Below are 20847 nucleotides of genomic sequence, written 5' to 3'. Positions count from 1 at the left end.
TACAACCAGTTCACGTACTTTTGCGAGTCACAGATATGCAGGCTCGAGGGGTCTACTACAGGCTCGAGGGGTCTACTATGGGCTTGATTTATCACCTCTTTGAGCAAATGAAGAGCCACATTGCAAGCTACTCGACAACAGTATGTCTATGTTTTTGGAATTTGCATCAATGCTTTGGTAATGCATTGTGCTATAGGATGTGTAATATCATTTGCATGATTTTTTTCACAGGCGAGATGATATCTTGGCAATTGTGGAAAGGCGATGGGCGTTTATGAGTCCTCCTATTTATGGGATGGCTGCATTACTCCACCCTTTCTACAAGATGCCACAACTTTTTGAGGAGAGGATTGTCTTGAAGTTGAAAGACGACTACATCAACACCGTGTATGACATCGAGGAGCAGTTGGTGATAGATGCTGAGATTGTCAGCTCATGAATAACTTAGGGCCTTCCTTAACTAGAGTTGTTGCATTGAGGTCTGAGGCCACCAAAGCACCTCTTACATGGTGGCAGAGTTATGGAAGACAAGGTCTTCCACGGATCTCCCACTTGCATGGAGCATGTGAGAGGAATTAGAGTGCCTATTCTTTGGTACACACAAAGATTCGTAATCTGCTCAGTACATATTAATTAGAGAAGTTAGTATAATGCCGAGCTAACATGAAGCTCGTGTGAGACTATCATGCCTTGGGGATACCCAAGTAGGTTGTTCTCCTACTATGATTCAAACTTTTTAGGTGAATGATATCTACACATGCTCATTGCTTATTGTGTGTATGCTTTTTTTTCCAATTCCAGGTTGATCCCGCATGCGTAAGATAGTGCGAGATTCCACTACAGGAGACATGGAGGAGCCACAAATAAGGGACGGCCAATAGGAGATTCTTCAGCTCGTTCATAGGGAGATGGAAAGTGTGGATCGACGTGTCACAAGGGCGCGCACACAAGCTTATAGCATCCCACTACGTGAGGGACCTGCAGATCCACGGGGTGCACGACGGGACAGCATCTGCAGAGGGAAGCTGCCAATTCGAACCTCCAGCTGTTCATCTGATTTGCGTTGCCGAGGTGGATGATTTAGTTCATGATGATGCAGTTCAGGCTATGGTGCTTGTCATGGTAGAGCCAGAGTATGACGAGGAGGGTAACCTTGTGACGGATGGAGACTTACTCTCCTCAGCAGAGCCATCATCCGCTTCTGATTCTGAGTCTTGACTACTTTTGAGTATGGAGCCATGATTAGATCTTGGCTAGTACTAGAGTCTAGATAGTTTGAGTTTTCATACTCTATCTAGTAGTTTGACATTTTGATATGCCATGTATGACATTTGTATGCTCACCCCTTTGTGACAAGCCGTTTGTTGCAATATTTCGCGTTCTATTATTTTTAGTAGTTTCAATGTCTACAATCGGCTGGTTTAAATTCAAGTGTATATACATGAATGGTGACACGGTCTTCAAGTGTATAAGATTCTATATTCAATGACTTTGTATTGGTATTCATTAAGTGTGTTGAGCAACTTGTGCTTTAAAAATCTTCTAGAAATAAGTTAAGAATCCTACATAGTGTAGGTTATTTTACAATGGTATGTATTTTTACATACACAAAAACTTTTCATGTATGGAACAACGTTCAATACGTACATATCCGGGCCGACCAATACGTACAGTTCCACCTTGGCCAACGGAAAAAAAACAGACTGAACAACTTTTAGCACTTCAAATAACGACGCAACTAATAGAGATGGGCAACACATGAGACGCGGAGTGGCAAAGTTCCACCCCAAGAGAGCACTGACCCCAAACCCTAGCGTCCCTTTCGGTACCTCTTTATATTGCTTACACTCAATAACAATGCCAGTACTCCGTTCTCTACACTTCCACGCGGAGACGTGCCATAGAATGAGCCCATGGCACATATTTAAAGGCCCTGGGCCTATCCAAGAGGAGACATCAAAAGCATAAGCTTTGAAAGCATATGGTCCCCAAAAGCTTTTGCAAAAGGGCTGTCCGTACAATCTGCTACATCATCAGCAATCAGTGCGATTCTTGGAAATCCGTACAGTGCCACGTGGCAATCAACGCAAAACGTTGGACGTCCATACAATTGCCACAACGTCAGTTTTTACGCTAGAGAGTTTGTGCATGTGTGTTGGTCAAGCTTTATTTATGGCCCTTGGTCCTTGGGCCCCCATTGGACGAGGTCTCATAAGTTGGTGGGAACTTCTTTTAAAAGTAGGCCACACGGCAAGATTTGTAAGTTTGTAAAACTTCTTCTACTTCTTCTGCTTCTTCTCTTAGGGTTTAGGCCCCTCTGCTAAGATTTGCGAGTCAGCTAGGGTTGGGTCTAGGAAACCCAAACCCACCAGGTTTTCAATGGCTTGACACATCAACAGTTTGTAGCATCCCCCCTTCTTGAAAGAAGAGTAATTGTCCACAATTACTCGAAATCTGAAAAACTACTTAAGTTATCTCAAAATTATTAAGGGTCGTTCCGAGGGATAATCAATTGTCACGTGACACATCCCAGCCCTATGTGTCCGTGGACAAGCTACACCACAGTAGGGTTCAATCAGTTTAGATTAGCAGTGATCTAGCACTTTTGTGAGTCTATTCGTAGACCGTGCATGCCCAGTCACTTAGCATAGATGCATATCCTCCGGTTGCACACAGCATGATCATCGGAATTCCCATCAGAATCCATTAGCATCAGTTAGGGGAATTTTCCAGTGCATTTAGCCTATTTTCCTATTTATTGGTTATTTTCACTTATTATTTTTAAGTGACTTTCCAACAAAAGTAGGTAGGGCAATTTTGCTAAGTTAATATATAAGCAAACCCAAGTTAGCACTTTCTGGCAGAAGAGGCAGCAGGAGCTTCCCGCTCAACAGGCAACTTCTCAGCAGTACCCCCCATCGCCATACCTCCCACTTCCTCTTGGCGTTTTGTCCACAATCAGCCATCGCCAGATCAGCCCATTACCTGGCGTTTTTCTCCCCTTCCAGCATACCTCAGCCCAGCGTTTTTCATTGCAGAATCGCCATATCTTCAACAGCATTTTCCTTCACAAAAACGCTAGCAGACTTCAGCCACTTTCAGCGTTTTCTGTAGCAGTCACTAACGCTAGGAAAGGCCAGCAAAAACTCAGCATATTGCTAGCGTTTTTGCAACAGGTCAGCGTTTTTGTTTTCAGCCTTCATCGACAGCAGATCCATGCAGTTTTCAGCCTATGCACAGTAGCATATTAGCCCCCAAGTTGGTTACAGATGTTCCCCCATTTTCAGCCATAAAAACGCAGCCAAAACAGTCATTTTCAGCCACCGAAACAGTCCCCGAATTCAGCGATTAGAAGCCTACAAAGTTCAGCCATCGAGTCGTCGTCGTCGTCATCACCGTCGTCGTCGTCGTCGGCATAGTCCCATTGCATCAGTCCATTGCATTCGCATTGTACACCTTTGTGCAATCAAAGTAGACCACTCTCGCCGACGAGAGTGGGGCCTTCGGAGGAGGGTTTTACAACCTCTCGGGTGTCGTATCTCTTCTCTCTCCTTCTCTCAGTCTCATTCACTTGCACGCACAATCCACTCACTTTGTTCGTGATCATAGCACTCTCCATAAGACGGAAAGCTCTCTCTTTCCCTAAAGAACTAAAAGGAACCTTGAGCAATAAAGATCACTAATCTTGAGAAAATACAACATTCATTCCGCTGCACTTTACATTGGTATCAGAGCTTTGGAAGTGTTCTGCATTACTCAAGGGAAGAACCACAAGAACCACAAGAAATTTTTTTTGCTTGTTGCGATCGCACGAACCCAAGTTTACTTGGGCGTGGCGATTCCTAATCGTGTTTTGTTGAAGAGTGACAGGAATCCCAAGAAAGAAGGGCTTGTCCAACCTCCCCTTGTGTCTCTTTTCACTCATTGAGAGCGGACCGTGCACTTAGCGGCCGGCCAATGGACGTGAGGTGGGAAAAAGCAACCTTGGTGTGAGCGCAAGGCCGCCAAGGGGTGCTCCCGCAGAAAGGAGTAGAACTCGGGTGAAGAGAAGATCCTTCTCCAACACGATTTGCAACCTCAAGAACCTCAAGAACCCAAGATTCTCACGAATCAAGGACCTCAAGAACCTCAAGACTCTCAAGAACCCAAGTTCCTCGCGAGCTTAAGACCCCAAGACCATAGTGCATGGTCGTCACCCGCAGCGGCATGGATACTTTACATTCAGGGGATGAGCATGAGAGAGGCGACGAAGGATTCTCCCCACCAGGAGATTTTTCCAACCCTCCCCCTTCGCCATCTGCGCCAAACCCTATGGAGGCAATGATAAAGCAAATGATGGCCATGATGGATAGACAGGAAGACAAGCGCCTTGCTTTAGAACGCGAGCGCGACGAAAGAAACACAAGATTGGCCGCACAACAAGAAGAAAATCGACTTGCTCTCGAACGCGAGCGCACTGAACGAAAAGAACGCAAAGCAGAAAGGGGCGCCGAGCGTGAAGCTCAAAGGGAGCTTCGCAATCAAGAATTTATTGCCAAAGTCCTAGCCTCGAAGACCGAACCACCCAAAGATCGTAGGAGTTCGTCAGGTGGCGCAAGCCACGACGCGGATTCCAACCATCCAGTCACAGAAAAGTTGATTTTCAGTAAGTATGACAGTAAGATGGATGCTACTGTTATTCATTCTTGGTTGCATCAATTTAATGCTTATTTTGCGACAACTAAGAAGACAAGCAATAGCAAAGTTTTGACGGCAGCTATGTACCTTGCCGGTGATGCCATTAATTGGTACCACGCATGGCAAGAGGCACAGCTAGCCGCGCACCTAGAGGCAGCCGACGATTTCACGTCCCTCTTTTAGTTGGGTTGATTTCCAAGACAAGCTCAAGGCGCGGTTTATGCCACCTCAGTACCTCGCACGATTGAAGGACGATTGGCGCGCTCTCAAGCAAAATGTTATGCCGGTTATGTCTTTTTCTAATCGTGTTTTGTAGCTAGGTACCCAATTACGCATCTCGGATGATGAGCGCAAAGAGGCTTTTCTCTTTGGATTACAGGAGTATATCAAGTACGATGTCGAGGTATTCGATCCAATCGATCTCAACAAGGCGGTAGCGATTGCTCTCGCACAGGAGACGAAGCACAACAAGGAAAAGCCTAAGGAGACGAAGACTTCCACAAGTACCTCACAGACTTCTCAGAACCCTCAGAACGGTAAGAACGGTAAGAATGGTAAGAATGACAACTCTTCTAACCAATCTACCAACAGCATCTCTTCAAAGAATTCTTCCAATGAATCTAAGGGTAAGGCTAACACAACTGCTAAACCTAAGCTTACTCTAGATGAAAAGGTAGCACAAGGAATTGTAGGAGGATACATCACTTCGGAAGAACAAAGCACTTATTCTAAAGAAGGTCGTTGTTTTCATTGTCACATTAAGGGTCACATAAAAAGAACATGTCCTAAGCTTGAATCGAATGAATCTAAAGAACCCACAGCACCCACTACATATGTCAATGCAATGAATGATAACACAATTGTGCCCAAAGTGTCTCAGGACCCTCCCATTGATGATTCTCTCATTAAATGTTATGGTCGTACGTCGGGGCACCGTTTTGTCATATTGTTTGACCCACGTAGTATGCATGATATGATCAGTTCCTCTCTAGTTGAGAGAGCCCGCCTCGAAGTTAGTCCGAGATCTCCTATTGAGGTCTTTGGCTTTCGTCCTGGTATGGACGCTCTCATCACCAAGGAATGCCTTGATGTGTTGTTTGCAATCCAATAGACTGCCTTCACTAGAAGATTTGTTGTTTCTCCTCTCTCGGGATGTGATATGATTTTAGGCATTAAGTGGTTTCGTGAGACTGATGTTGTCATAAAATTTGCGGCTAACACTATAAATCTCAATGCCGACAGTGATTCTCCTACTGTCTTTCATGGAGTGGATACTTCTCCTTCTCCATCTCTCATTGCTAATATGCAGGACAAGGTTGAAAGGATTCGAGATAAGGAGACTCTTTCAATCTCTTTTTCTCCACAGCATGACACACAGAACTTGCATGATTATGAGAAGCATGATGATTTGAAGGATAATGATTTGCATGATGATTTGGATAAAAAAGACAAGCATGATGAATTGCATGAAGATAATGTGATTGTTCACAAGGATGATGTGTTAGTTGATGATTTCTCTAGCGAAGCTAACCTCGTTGTAGATTCAATCAATCACCAAGAATCGATCTTGGCTTTCGAGTCAAGGTCCACACATCCCCCACAAGAAGATTCGATAGATCCCGAAGAAACGATTTTGGCTCTCGAGCCTTGGTCCAAAGAACCCTCACAGGAAGTATTGTGTGTTCGCATGATTGATACGCACGCATTGTTCGAGTGTTTCATTCGTGATCGTTTCCTATATTTTAGTCAGCATCGTTATGTGATCCCTTTTCCTAGGTATGACATATTATATGTTTAGCACGTTTCTCTCATGGATGAGCACGAACGTATGCAGATTTTTCGTGAAAAGCTGAAAAGTTTGTATGTAAGGAAGTCGCATTCCATGTCTCTTCCTTAGCATAACACAGTTTCCGAAAGATCACATGATTGTATGAGCACCAAGCATGGGCATTTCCATTGTGATTTGCCACAGTTGATTGATTTCGATCAAACAGAAAAGATTCGATCGCATTGTTTGCAAGTGTTCGATGAACGAGTTGTCACTCCGTCTCTATGTTCATCTACATTGCATACACAGTCTTTAGCAAAGACAAGATTTTTTTCCTTCACTTTACATGGAATGGGTATGTTCATGGTTTTGTGTTGGAGATGGTTTTAGGAATTTTCAGCCATGGAGATTCTTGAAGACGAAAGAAGCAAGACTCTAAACGAAGTTGAAGCAAGAAAGGAGATTCTGAAGACTTTGTATCGCTTTCGGCGCGGCCCAAAGAAGCAAGCATTGCAGACCTTTATGAAGTTCAAGTACCGCTCGACCCACACAGCAGAGTGGGCCGGCAAAGAGTCCCTTCCAGAATTCCGGATGCTGTTGGCGATCTCCCTCGACGCCTTCGGTACCAGTACCTCACTTTGAAAAGGAAGGGATGTCACGTGACACATCCCAGCCCTATGTGTCCGTGGACAAGCTACACCACAGCAGGGTTCAGTCAATTTAGATTAGCAGTGATCTAGCACTTTTGTGAGTCTATTCGTAGACCGTGCATGCCCAGTCACTTAGCATAGATGCATATCCTTCGGTTGCGCACAGCATGATCATCGGAATTCCCATCAGAATCCATTAGCATCAGTTAGGGGAATTTTCCAGTGCATTTAGCCTATTTTCCTATTTATTGGTTATTTTCACTTATTATTTTTAAGTGACTTTCCAACAAAAGTAGGTAGGGCAATTTTGCTAAGTTAATATATAAGCAAACCCAAGTTAGCACTTTCTGGCAGAAGAGGCAGCAGGAGCTTCCCGCTCAACAGGCAACTTCTCAGCAGTACCCCCCCTCATGACCCCCCATCGCCATACCTCCCACTTCCTCTTGGCGTTTTGTCCAGAATCAACCATCGCCAGATCAGCCCATTACCTGGCGTTTTTCTCCCCTTCCAGCATACCTCAGCCCAACGTTTTTCATTGCAGAATAGCCATATCTTCAGCAGCGTTTTCCTTCACAAAAACGCTAGCAGACTTCAGCCACTTTCAACGTTTTCTGTAGCAGTCACTAAAGCTAGGAAAGGCCAGCAAAATCTCAGCATATTGCTAGCGTTTTTGCAGCAGGTCAGCGTTTTTGTTTTCAGCCTTCATCGACAGCAGATCCACGCAGTTTTCAGCCTATGCACAGTAGCAGATTAGCCCCCAAGTTGGTTGCAGATGTTCCCCCATTTTCAGCCATAAAAACGCAGCCAAAACAGTCATTTTCAGCCACCGAAACAGTCCCCGAATTCAGCGATTAGAAGCCTACAAAGTTCAGCCATCGAGTCGTCGTCGTCATCACCGTCGTCGTCGTCATCGGCATAGTCCCATTGCATCAGTCCATTGCATTCGCATTGTACACCTTTGTGCAATCAAAGTAGACCACTCTCGCCGACGAGAGTGGGGCCTTCGGAGGAGGGTTTTACAACCTCTCGGGTGTCGTATCTCTTCTCTCTCCTTCTCTCAGTCTCATTCACTTGCACGCACAATCCACTCACTTTGTTCATGATCATAGCACTCTCCATAAGACAGAAAGCTCTCTCTTTCCCTAAAGAACTAAAAGGAACCTTGAGCAATAAAGATCACTAATCTTGAGAAAATACAACATTCATTCCGCTACACCTTACATCAATTTTCTCATTCCAGATTGGAGCTCTTGATGTTCCGGCATAGCAAAATTAGCCATCATACCCAAACCGCATTGATCTGTAACGAATGTCTTGATGCACTAATAATTGCATACCCAGGCAATCTCAGCCAACTAGGAATTCACTGGTTGGCACATCACAATGCAACACAAATCCTCACGTATACATTTTACAAGACACAACGAACAGCACCACTAAGCACTCCGTGGTATGAAGCTACTCAACGACTACCCCGTCACTCCCCCCACAAATAGCCTAAAAAGGTCCGAGCCATGAGCTCAGAGGACTCATACAACCAAACGCTCCCCAGACTGTTGCCTAGGTTGCTTGGAAGTTTCAAGTATACAACTAAACGCTCCCCACACATCTCATCTACATCGTTTAGAGTTTTCTCAGCGTACAACAAAACGCTATCCAGACATCCCGTCTGCGTCGTTCCGAGGTTTTCAAGCATACAACAAAACGCTCCCCATACATCTAGTCTGCGTCGTTCCGAGGTTCAGACGATACCAAAACAGCATTTCTCACTACTCCACCCGGGAGTAAATCACCAAACATTGAAACCAGAATTAAAATCAAAGTCAAGCAATTCAAATTGGCATCAAGACAAGTTTAAAGCAAATACCATCCATTTCAAACAAATTCCAAACAAGATCTCCAAACAATTTCTAAAACAGATTCTCAAACAAAATTCAAAAAGTGTCTTAATTAATCTCAAAAGGCATTCTTGTGTCAGTCGAGCTCGAAAGTCAATTGGCCTTCTGTCTGGAAACCTGCACCAAAATTAGGGTTAGAATCCTTCCATAAGGTTGTAGCTGATCACAACATGGTCCATAAGCTCTTGAGAGTGGCTTGGACAGAAGTGTTCTTGCAGCGGCGATGGTAGTCCCAAGACATAGCAATCACACTGGGCCTCCAAGCTTATCAGCTCAAGAAGAGACACCTGTTGTGAGATGTCCAAAAATTTCAAGTTGTGATCTGCTAGGGTTTCTGTAGCAAGCATTACAGGGTGCCCACTCTGCCAAAAGCTTAATTTTCTTTTTCAAAATTGTTGGAATCAAAATCTACTCACGTCAAGGCTTCGTCAAGATGAACTCCTTCATCTCCTTCTTCTCTTGCAAGTGGTCTTGGGTTCTTTATGGCTTATGCCCCTTAAAACAGAGCAATGAAGACGGGAGCGCGCCCGATGCGCAATGGACTAAGGGTGGGAGTGGCTATTTAGTTTGGGGCACACGAAGATTCTTTGATAAAAAAATATGAGAAAGGTTCTTTAGGTTCTTTCTTGAGTGTCTTTTCCTCTTCATCCAACTCGATAGCTTCCATTTTGTCTGCTCTTTGAAAGGACCCACATGCTTTCAGAAAAGCACACAACTAGAGCTTTGATACCACTGTAACAGGAGGGCACTACGTGCCAAGGAAAAAAGAACATACTGAACAACTTTTAGCACTTCAAATAACACTAAACTGAAAGAAATGCACAACACGCAAGACGAGGAGTGGCCGTTGGCGGAGTTCCACCCCAAGAGAGCATTGGCCCCAAACCCTAGTGCCCCTTTTGGTATGTTTTTATATTGCTTGAACTCTGCACAACGCCGGTACTTCATTCTCTGCACTTCCACGCGGAAACGTTACAGAGAAATTAGAATGAGCCCATGGCAAATATTTAAAGGCCCTCGGCCTATCTAAAAGCAGTACACAAAAAGCATCAAGTTTTGAAAGCATTTGGTCCCCAAAGCTTGCACAAAAGGGTTGTCCATACAATCTATCACGTCATCAGCAGTCAGCGTGCTTCGCAGAAATCCATACAGTGCCAAGTGGCAGTCAGCGCAAAATGCATGGCATCTGTACAATTGCCACGTCATCAGTTTTTACACCAGAGAGTTTGTGAGTGTGTGCTGGTCCTGCTTTATTTATCTTCCTAGGCCCTTGGGCCCCCATCGGACAGGGTACCATAAGTTGTTGGGAACTTCTTTTAAAATTAGGCCACACAACAAGAATCTCTTAGGGTCCAAGCCCCTCAACCGAGATCTGCAAGTCGATTAGGGTTGGGTCTAAGAAACCCCAACCCGCGAGGTCTTCAATGGCTTGACATGCCATCAATTTGTGACACGCACTGTTAACTCACCATACCAAGCTCTCGCAAAGCAAGAGGGGGACCTTCACAGCAAAACCCCCATTCTTCACCGCCGCAGGCTACCTAAACATGGAGCTTTGATGAATTCCACCATTCACTCACAACCCAAAGCTGAGAAAAAGTTCAGTTTTACCCATATTTTACGTGCACTTACTCGCTCTTTGAAGTCGCAAAACTTATATGTACAAAAACAACAAAACTATGTATCCCGCACAACTGACCCACATGCGTAGAGACAGTTGGCACACATCGCCTTTATACATGGGGTCCAGAAGCACTAAAAACCATTTCTCAAAGTCTTCAGGGTGGCTTGCATCATTCTGTAAAAACACGTCCCAACGCGGCAATGTACGGACGCCCACGTTTTACGAAGGGGCCCAGAGGACGCAAGATTTTAGGGTTTAAAGCTTTTTGACTAGGGGCCTGTAAATATGTACCCTGCACAACTGACCCACATGCGTAGAGACAGTTGGCACACATCACCTTTATACAAGAGGTCCAGAAGCACTAAAAACCATTTCTCAAAGTCTTCAAGGTGGCTTGCATCATTCTGTAAAAACACGTCCCAACGCGACAATGTACGGACGCCCACGTTTTACGAAGGGATCCAGAGGACACAAGATTTTGGGGTTTAAAGCTTTTTGGCTAGGGGGCTGTAAATAAGTGCCAAGGCCTCTCCTCTTGGCACATTAGCTTGGGAGCAATCGCGGAGAGAGAACCCTCGGACATTGTACTGTTGTGAAGCAATAATAACAACGTACAGGAAGAGAAGTCAGTCTTTGGGGTTAATGCATCTGTAAAAGAAACTCCGTCGCTTCATGTCAGCTCTCTCTCTCTCTCTCTCTCTCTCTCTCTCTCTCTCTCTCTCTCTCTCTCTCTCTCTCTCTGTCTTGGGTTGTTTGAAGTTTTCTCACGTGTTGCTATAGATCTCCGACTTGGAGTGACCAAGTCTATTACACATGATAGTGGACACGATGGCATTGGAGCTATGATGATGTGGCAGATGGCGTGAAGTCGCAGGTGGGACGGCTTGTAGGAAGCAAGGGGCACAGAGTAAGCCAAGCTCACACAATGTAGAGCATCGAGTGGAGAGCAATGTATTGAGCCTACTCAACTTCCACGTGCCTTCAAGGCCTTTGAAATTTTTTTCTTCAATTTAAAGAAGCCTCTTACTGCCTCCACACACACACATCTAATAATGGCCTCTTTTGAGAATCTCTTTGCACACACGCATTTTTCAAAAGGTGACATGCAGTCCACTTGTAAGAGGGTGCTCACACTTATTAGGTGTTACAAAACTCGCACCCTAACATTTACAGGTGGTAAACCTACTAACATCTTCACGTTTTCAGTTGTTACTCATGTGCATGCTCCATCAAAGAAGAGGTCTTTGGATGCGAAATCTAAGCAAATGATCTTTTGTCATTTTGCCTCTCGCTTCAAAGGATTTCCTTTTTGGAATATCCTTTGGAGAATGCTATCCTCTCTCATGGTGCTCAGCTTGATGAGACTAGATTCATCCTTCACTCTATTAGAGCTTCTTCATTTCATGCTAGTATTGAACCATTCCCACATGTTAAAATGGTTCAGCCTCTCCTACCATCTCCACACCCTATACTACCATGACCCCTCCTACCCCTAGTATTGGTTCCTCTTCACCCTCTCCATCATCAACATCCTCTCCCACGACATCGACTATTCCAACACCCTTTGTGTTGGTTGATACTAGTGGTACTTTGTCATGTGACACATCCAACCCTATGTGTCCGTGGACAAGCTACAGCATGACCAGGGTTCAGGTTTGCTCCAGATCAGCCAACGTTTTTGCACTTGCAGATTCCCGACGACAGTAGACAGCAGTTCAGCCCTAGCATTAGCAGATTTCCCCGAAATCTGCAGATCAGCCCTAGCGTTAGCAGTTCCATCAGCAAGGACAGATTTCAGCCCCTAGCATTTTTGGTTTGCAGATCAACCTCAGCGTTTTTGCAGATCTTCGCAACAGAATCAGCCCATAGACCAGCGTTTTCAGTTTTCAGCAGTTAGAACCCGCACAAGAAGTCCCAAACCTCGCAGATCTCACCTTCTCGCAACAGATCCTCGCCGCACGGTCAGATCCCACGAAGTTTCCAGATTCAGCCCGGAAAAACGCAGATTTCAGCATCTGCGTTTTCAGCGCGTCGTCGTCGCATCGTTGTCATCGACATCGTCACCGACATAGAGTCAAAATTCAGCAGATAAAGATTTGCAGCTTTCAGCCCGTCTTGTCGTCGTCCACATTGTCGGCAAGTCCAAGCATTGTAGAGATTTGTGCATCATAAGTAGACCGCTCTCGCCATAGAGAGTGGGGCTTTCGGAGGAGGGTTTTACAGCGTCTCTGGTGTCGTATTCTCTTCTCTATCTCTCAATCTCATGCACTTCCATTCACACTGTCCATTCACTTTATTTGTGTCCATTGCACTCTCTCACTAAAGGAACGGAAGGCTCTCCCTTACGTAAGTAAAAGGAACCTTGAGCACAGTTCGGAGCACTCATCTTGAGCAAAGTTCAACATTCATTCCGCTGCACCTTACATACTTCTACTCCCGTATCTTCTAGAACACATGTGAAACCTGTCAAAGTCGACGATGCGAAAGCATAGAGCCAACAGAGAATGCAGAAGAGAGAGAATGAGAGAGAGAGAGATTCTGCGGAACTAACAACCTGGGCAATGAATTAGATTATGATACAATGGAAGCTAGGTATTTCTTTAATCTTATATACTAGCCTAGGGCCTTAAGCACCCCCATCAACAAATTGCTCTACCAAGAACTTTGACAATAAGTAAAGTAATGTAATGTGCAACGGAAGTGAATGATGGTGTATGCTCAAGATGATTGATCGTTCGGAGCTCAAGGTTCCTTTTATTGATGGAAGGGAGAGCCTTCCTTGACTTAATGAGAGAATGTGCAGTGACCAAGCACGGGAGTGGAATGCAAATTGTGAGTGTGCAAGAGAGTGCTAGAGAGAGAAGAGACGACACCAGATTGGGTCCCAAACCCCCCTCCAAGGGTCCCCCTCTTGCAATAGAGAGGTATTTGCTTTAGATTGCACTAAGTTTGGTACAATGCTTCTAGATGATGTGGTACTTGATGACAATGTCGACGACGACGATGGTGTCGACGACGACGACACGGTCAATGCTGAAATCTGAAAATGCTAGATGTCTTGTTGGGAATCTGCTACTGTGGCGGTACTGTGGGGTTGATCTGCAACCGCCGAGTCGTGCAAGGGCTGAGAATGCAAAACGTTGGCTGGTCTGGGCTGGAATTGCAAAACGCTGGCTAATCTCTGCTAAATCTAAAAACGCCAGGTTGATTGGGATCATGATGGGAATCCGGCGAGGGTCTGCAATGGGAGCTGCGGGTTCTCACAAGGATAAGGCTGGAAACTGAAAACCCTGGTGACTGTGGGCTGAAGACGCTAATGGCTGTCCTGAGAAAACGCTCAAAAGCTAAATGCGACACGTCTTGCTTTGTACACCTGAGCTCCTCCTGGTCTTTATCCTCTACTGAGCACCTAAGCCTTGCTTATATATCGTGTAAATGTTGGGTCGAGCAGCCTTCCCAACAGCCCACAATTCTGCTAAATGATAATGTCAAAAAGTCACTTATAAAATAAATGACTATAAGAGGTGTTTCACACACGAGGTCGGAAACTAGATGTCACGTGACACATCCAACCCTATGTGTCCGTGGACAAGCTACAGCACGACAAGGGTTCAGTCAGTCCAATCAGTCTAGATTTAGAAGTGATCTGGCACTTTTGTGAGTCTATTCGTAGGCCGTGCATGCCCAGTCACTTAGTGTAGATGCATATCATCTAGTTGCACACAGCATGATCATAAGAATTCCCATCAGAATCTTTCAGGGAAATTTTCCAATGCATTTAGCCTATTTTACCTGTTTTTGACATTTTTCACCTATTATTTTTAAGTGACTTTTGGTAGGGCAAATTGAGTAAGTTTGTATATATGCAAACCTAGACTAGCACTAATTGGCAAAAGAGGCAGCAGGAGCACCATTGCTCAACAAGTAACTTCTCAGCAGAACCCCAAGCCCTAGCGTTTTTGCTCCACATCAACCACCTAGCGTTTTTGGACCAGATCAGCCAGTGATTTGCACTTGTAGATTCCGACGACAACAGAACATCAGATCAGCCTAGCGTTTTGCATTTGCAGAACAACTGGCGACAAATTTGTAGACTTTCAGCCCTAGCGTTTTTGCATCTACATCAACACCCAACGTTTTGCACATTCACCACGATGGAACATCAAGAAACTTCAGCGTTTTCAGTTTTCAGCCCTTAGACACCGCAGATCAAGTCCCGAACCTCGCAGATCTCACCTTCCCGCAGCAGTTCCTCGCCGCACGGTCAGTTTCCGCAAGGTTTACAATTTCAGCCCAAAAACGCAGATTTCAGCATCTGCATTTTCACTGTTCAGCGCGTCGTCGTCACATCGTCGCCATCGACATCATCACCGACGCAGAGTCAGAATTCAGCAGATAAAGATTTGCAGATTTCAGCCCTTAGCGATTTTAGTTTTCAGCCCGTCTCGTCGTCGTCGTCCTCATCGTCGTCGACATCGTCGGCAAGTCCAAGCATTGTAGAGATTTGTGCAATCAATAAGTAGACCGCTCTCGCCATAGAGTGGGGCCTTCGGAGGAGGGTTTTACAACGTCTCTGGTGTCGTTTCTCTTCTCTATCTCTCAGTCTCATGCATTTCCATTCACAGTGTCCATTCACTTTGTTTGTGTCCATTGCACTCTCTCACTAAAGGAACGAAAGGCTCTCCCTTCCATAAGAACAAAAGGAACCTTGAGCACAGTTCGGAGCACTCATCTTGAGCAAAGTTCAAACATTCATTCTGCTGCACCTAACATTGGAACTATGCGGTGGAAAATGCTCATGCTAGGTACTGTAGCACGATGCTAATGCTATGGCCCATGGGTTTTGCAATCAGGGTATGCAACTACTTTAAGTGCCTAGACATGCACAGCTTGCGCACAGGCTCACAAAGGTGCCAGAACACTTCCTAGGCTTCCTAAACCCTAGAAGTAGGAACAGCTTGTCCACGTACACACAAGGTTAGATGTGCACGTAACAAGTAAATACCTAAAGCCAAATTAAATATTGGGATCACATTGGGCAATTCACTTGAGATGCTCATAGTGGACATATGTAGGAAGACCAAGTCAATGAAGAAGCTACCATGGACACCCCAGCACTAGCTGACTACTAGATACACCTTGGATTTGCTATCACCAACTTGTCACTTGAGAAGAATGCCATCTTGAGCACCGGTTGCCTCACGGGAAATTGAATTGTAGACTACACTACGTCCAAGAATCCCCATTTATGAATTGTAAGCAAATCACATCCAAACTTTCCTAGACAATGAACTTTTGAAACACATCATGTCCATAATCCGGCCAACAACAATGGATTATCTGCAACACATCCATAGTGTTTTGTATACATCCCGTTGGTTCCTTGCCAAATACATGTGCCTTGAACTCCGACCCACAGGTTCAAACACCGAAAACTTGAACGCCAACACATGGGTCCAAAACATTTGTAGGGAGCACTGTTTGCCCCTCTATGCCACTCGCAAGCCTCTCTCTGGCTGAAGCAAGTTGAGGCAATGGTCACCTGACTAGAAGGCTGGAGCCCTTGCCAGTGTAGTCACCACCACACCAAAAGACTCCATCGCGTCCTTCACAGAATCACTGTCATTGTTGTCCTCATCATTCTTGTCTTTGCTTTTATCCTTTGTCGAGCTTTTGCCTATACCTTTGGATCTAATCCTTAAACAAATGACCACGCTTTTGCTTGTACCTTTGGATCTAATCCTAAGACAAATGACCACGCTTTCCACAATTGTAACATCGGCTTATGGACTTCTTTCTTGAATCCGAAGAAGCAAGTGCTTCACCACCTTTGCCAGAAACCGAATTTTGCCTTGAGTGATTAACACAACTTCCTCCTCAATCAGAAAAGAGTTGAGATCATCAAATTCAAGCTTTTCTTTGTGATTTGCAAGCATAGTATCTTAGACACCGTTTCATACTCCTCGAGCAAATTCATGAGTATCACAACACCTAATTGAGTATTGGTCAATGCACTTTTCATAGCCGATAGTTGATCATGGATAACCTTTGCCTTCATTAGAACAGGCTGCATGAAACTTCTCATTTCAAACTTGATGAAGAATAATCGTCCAAGAAGGGTGACCGCTCACATCGTAGAATCTCGATCAAACATTCCGATGAGCTTGAACCAAATTGCAGTGACAGTCTTCAAAGTTTGTATGGCTGGAGAAATTTCCTTCGTGAGAGACTCCAAAGTGACCAACATTGCCTTCGCATTGCTCGCATCCCATTCAACACATGATTTGAGATGCTTCTCATCCTAAAGGCGGATGTACCTATTGTTGCTGTCCTTCTACTCAAGCATCTCAAGAGGCTACCCGGGGGGGAGGGGCCATCGCCACCAAGTACCACCATCGGGGGTGTATCAAAAGGCAAGGCCAAGGGGTTAAGGCGTTGCCGATAAGGTACTTCTATTGCTAGCGTTTCAAAACACAGATAGTAGAGGTAACAAGAAGACAACGCACCTCGAACGCTACAAGGACACGACGACGCCCGCCTCCTAAGTTTTAAAACGTTGCATGGGATGGTTGGAAAAACGCCAAGAGCGGGAAGAGACCGCCAAATCTCAAATTTCCTCAACACATGCGAGTCCTTCAACAGCTCTATGCCATGTCAAGGTCGATGATGTGGAAGCATAGAGCCAAGAGAGAATGCACGAGAGAGAGAGAGAGAGAGAGAGAGAGAGAGAGACAGAGAGAGAGAGAGAGAGAGAGAGAGAGATTCTGTTGAGCCAACAAATTGGGTAATTGTTAGGTGCCGCGGAATTGAAATGGTGACAAGATCTAGACTTTACACTTCCACAAATCTTTACTTCCTCCCTTGCATTAATGTGTGATATTTAGCACGAGAGATGGTTCCTTTTATTTTCTTGTAGAGAGAGAATGAGAGAGAGAGGTAGAGATGTGTAGAGGGAGAGAGAGTGCGAGAGAAAAGGCGACCGACACTCAATGGGGTCCCAACCAACCGTCTCAAGGGCCCCCCACATCATTACCGATGTGGTGTATTTGCTTTTGATTGCGTAAATGGAATGTACACACATGAAATACCTCAATGCCGACTCTACTGACTCCAATGGGGAATGTCACCGCAGTAACTCTTCAAAACGAAGCACCTCCAGGGCTGATTTGATGCACCTTTGGATCCGTCTCAATGATGGCCACCAAGGAGCAGATCTTGGGCTGATTTGCACTCCGATTTGCACTCCCGATGTGAGAGGAAACAAGGGCTGAAAGCTGGCTGCAAAAACGTAGCCAATCTGTCACGTAAAGCGCGGCTGAAAATGCAGATGATGACGATGCCAATGATCGACGGCACTCAATGTGGTGAGGGAATGGCCGAGAAGAGGCTCACTAAGCTGCTAAAGTTTCGCGTTGCAACATGGGGATTAGCGTTAGCGAATTCACCGGAGTTGCGGCGAGGGAATGGGCTGAAAACTAAAAACGCTGGGCGGATTTGTTGATTCAGGCTGATAACTCACAAAGAGAAGCAAAACGCTAAGGCTGATTTGCATGAAAACGTTGGAGCTACATATAGCGCTGGCTCATTTGTCCCAAAACACCGGCTCCCTTGCTCCCTTTATAGGGTGAGATAGTGAGAGGAAACAAGGGCTGAAAGCTGGCTGCAAAAACGTAGCCAATCCATCACGTAAAGCGCGGCTGAAAACGCAGATGATGACGATGCCAATGATCGACGGCACTCGATGTGGCGAGGGAATGGCCGAGAAGAGGGTCACTGATCTGCTGAAGTTTGGAGCTGCAACATGGGGATTAGCGTTAGCGAATTCACTGCACTTCCGGCGAGGGAATGGGCTGAAAACTGAAAATGCTGGGTTGATTCAAGCTGATAACTCGCAAAGAGAAGCAAAACACTGAGGCTGATTTGCATGGAAACTTTGGAGCTAGATGTAGCGCTGGCTCATTTGTCCCAAAACACCGGCTCCCTTGAGATATTGGTTATAAACTGTCAAGCTTAGGTAGGGCAAGTTTGAAAGACAAAGTTATAAAAACAAATCATTAAAATGATTTATTAATAAATTTGACTTCGGCTAAGTATCTGGGTAAAACTATCGCACATCTATCCACTTGGGAATCCGATTGACGCTAGGAATGGCTCGTTGGATTCCTCTAACCTAAAACTACATCCATGTCATGCCAAATGCCCACCATAGTGTAGCAACATCTATCAAAACACTTGTACAATCCATTTATGCAAGAGGCTACCAAAACTGGAAAACCTAATCTAATGGACTCGTCCCAACATGCAAGTCCTACAAACAGGCTCACTATATTGTTGGTACTAATCCTCCTAGGATTCTAGACACTCCTTTCTAGGGATAGGTGCTCTTGAAGTCAATGAAGCATGTCCATGTGGCACACAGAGCCAAGTGCACGTGACAGCAATGAATTAGATTATGGTACAATGGGGGCTACATGTTTCTTATATACTAGCCCAGGGCCTTAAGTACCCCCCTCAACAAATTGTCCTACCCATAATTTTAACAATAAATACTTAAAGCTAAAATAAATATTTTGGATCACATTGGGCAATTCACTTGAGATGCTATAACTTTAACAAAACCCAAGGATCCTCCTAGATGGGTTCACACTCCACTTCGAGATTCTAGTCACTCATATTCTACTATGAGCAGGTTTCTCCTCAATGAATGACTCATACTTCCCAACAAGTGAAAAATGCTCTTGTCAAACGTGGATGAAGCAAATTCTATAGAGGAGGCTATGTCTCACTCTCATTGGAGAGAGGCTATGATAGCTGAGATGTCTTCTATTGAGGACAATCACACTTTGGAAGATTCACCAGTTGGATATTAAGAGGGGAATCTCCCGGAGGACTAAACCCTGATTTATGGATCATCTTGCCATCACAGTATATAATCAGACTCTCAAAGTACCATAGATGAAAGAGAGCCGCATATACCCAATAATGTTAAATCATGCTCAATGCAAGGATCAAGATCGGTGTGAAATGGAAGGGAGCATATTGCCACAGATCACAAATTTCTTCCAAATATCTACCATGCTACTCACACCATTAAAGAAGGGGGTCACAGTATAGACAATTGAGGATCTCCGAGCTAGGAGATCCGAGCTAGGAGGAGACAATGAGCACCAAGAGACTCCTCAACTACAGCAAAGAGGGATCACAAAGATCTGGAGTCGATATCTACCATATGGTCAAAAAAGGCTGGCACGCTTCCTTCACAATCCTAGGACGATCCTTCACAAGCTCTTTATCCCCCGTCCTTGACGTATACCTTCCTACACCCATATTACAATATCGTACGAAGCTAGTTAGACCTGCATACTTGATTGTACACCTGATGCATAGAGAACCGCATTTTCAGCCACCAGCGATAGAGCCCCAGAAGCTGCAAGAGCTCAGTTTTGAGGAAAATCAAGATGATTTTCAGTTGAGTTTTGTGCTTTTGCTTGTTCCTTTCATTTCCTTGAATATCAAGGACAGTCGCAGTTGTACTTTTCATTTTCCTCATATAAGTAGAGGCTAATATAGCAAGCTCTCTCTCTCTCTCTCTCTCTCTCTCTCTCTCTCTCTCTCTCTCTCTACACGCACGCACACATTTTGAGCGCACGTACCGCATTGTGAGGCGAGAGCCATACTAATTAAGTACAAATATAGCAGAAAGCTCGTCGCCTTCATGGCCAGCTGCATCTGACACAAACAGACCCTGAGAACCTCTGAAATATTAGGGGTAGAGGAAAATGTGAGAAGCCCAACTCCTCAAAGATGTGTGGGTGTGTGTGTGCGCGCGCGCGCGCATGTTGGTTTTCGGCGTTCACGTTCGAGTTCGCATGCGCAGGCGGAGCTCATGAGCTCTCCAGCTACTGTAGATTGTGGGAGTGAGCACTGAGGCGTATTCCCTCTCTCTTGTTTGAACGATAGTGGCCCACTTCAAGAGGCTGTCATTTGGTCATATAGTTGGCACGTACGGTCAGCCGCCGAAGGCGGCCTCTCTCTCTCTCCCTCTTTATCGAGTGAGAACGGGTTTTTTTTAGTTTTGGACTTTAGCCTTCAGGTTGCAGATTGCGACATGTGTAAAGGGCTCCCCTCGTTCGCCATATTATGTTAGTAGATTGGGCTTGGCATTGTAAGGCTGGTGTCACACTGGGACGGGAATGGATGGCCATGTTGATTTGGCGTCCGCTCATTCGC

The 20847-nt window shown here is 45.1% G+C and overlaps 1 protein-coding gene across 1 annotated transcript in view; it reads right to left on the bottom strand.

Annotated features, from left to right (window-relative positions):
• The window catches only part of LOC147437365 (protein kinase family protein / C-type lectin domain-containing protein), a 60313-nt gene extending 39709 nt beyond the window's left edge, over positions 1-20604 (bottom strand). The window contains exon 1 of the mRNA XM_086486913.1: positions 20271-20604. Within this exon, the coding sequence (XP_086343039.1) occupies positions 20271-20346 (76 nt within the window). The 5' untranslated portion in view covers positions 20347-20604. The remainder of the gene's footprint in view (positions 1-20270) is intronic.
• Between the last annotated feature and the right edge of the window lie 243 nt (positions 20605-20847).

Source organism: Adiantum capillus-veneris, chromosome 17 (genome assembly GCF_014529385.1).
Source record: "Adiantum capillus-veneris isolate H3 chromosome 17, ASM1452938v2, whole genome shotgun sequence".
Taxonomy (NCBI): Eukaryota; Viridiplantae; Streptophyta; class Polypodiopsida; order Polypodiales; family Pteridaceae; genus Adiantum; species Adiantum capillus-veneris.
The sequence above is the reverse complement of the archived record's forward strand: the minus strand, read 5'-3'. Positions and strand labels throughout refer to the sequence as shown.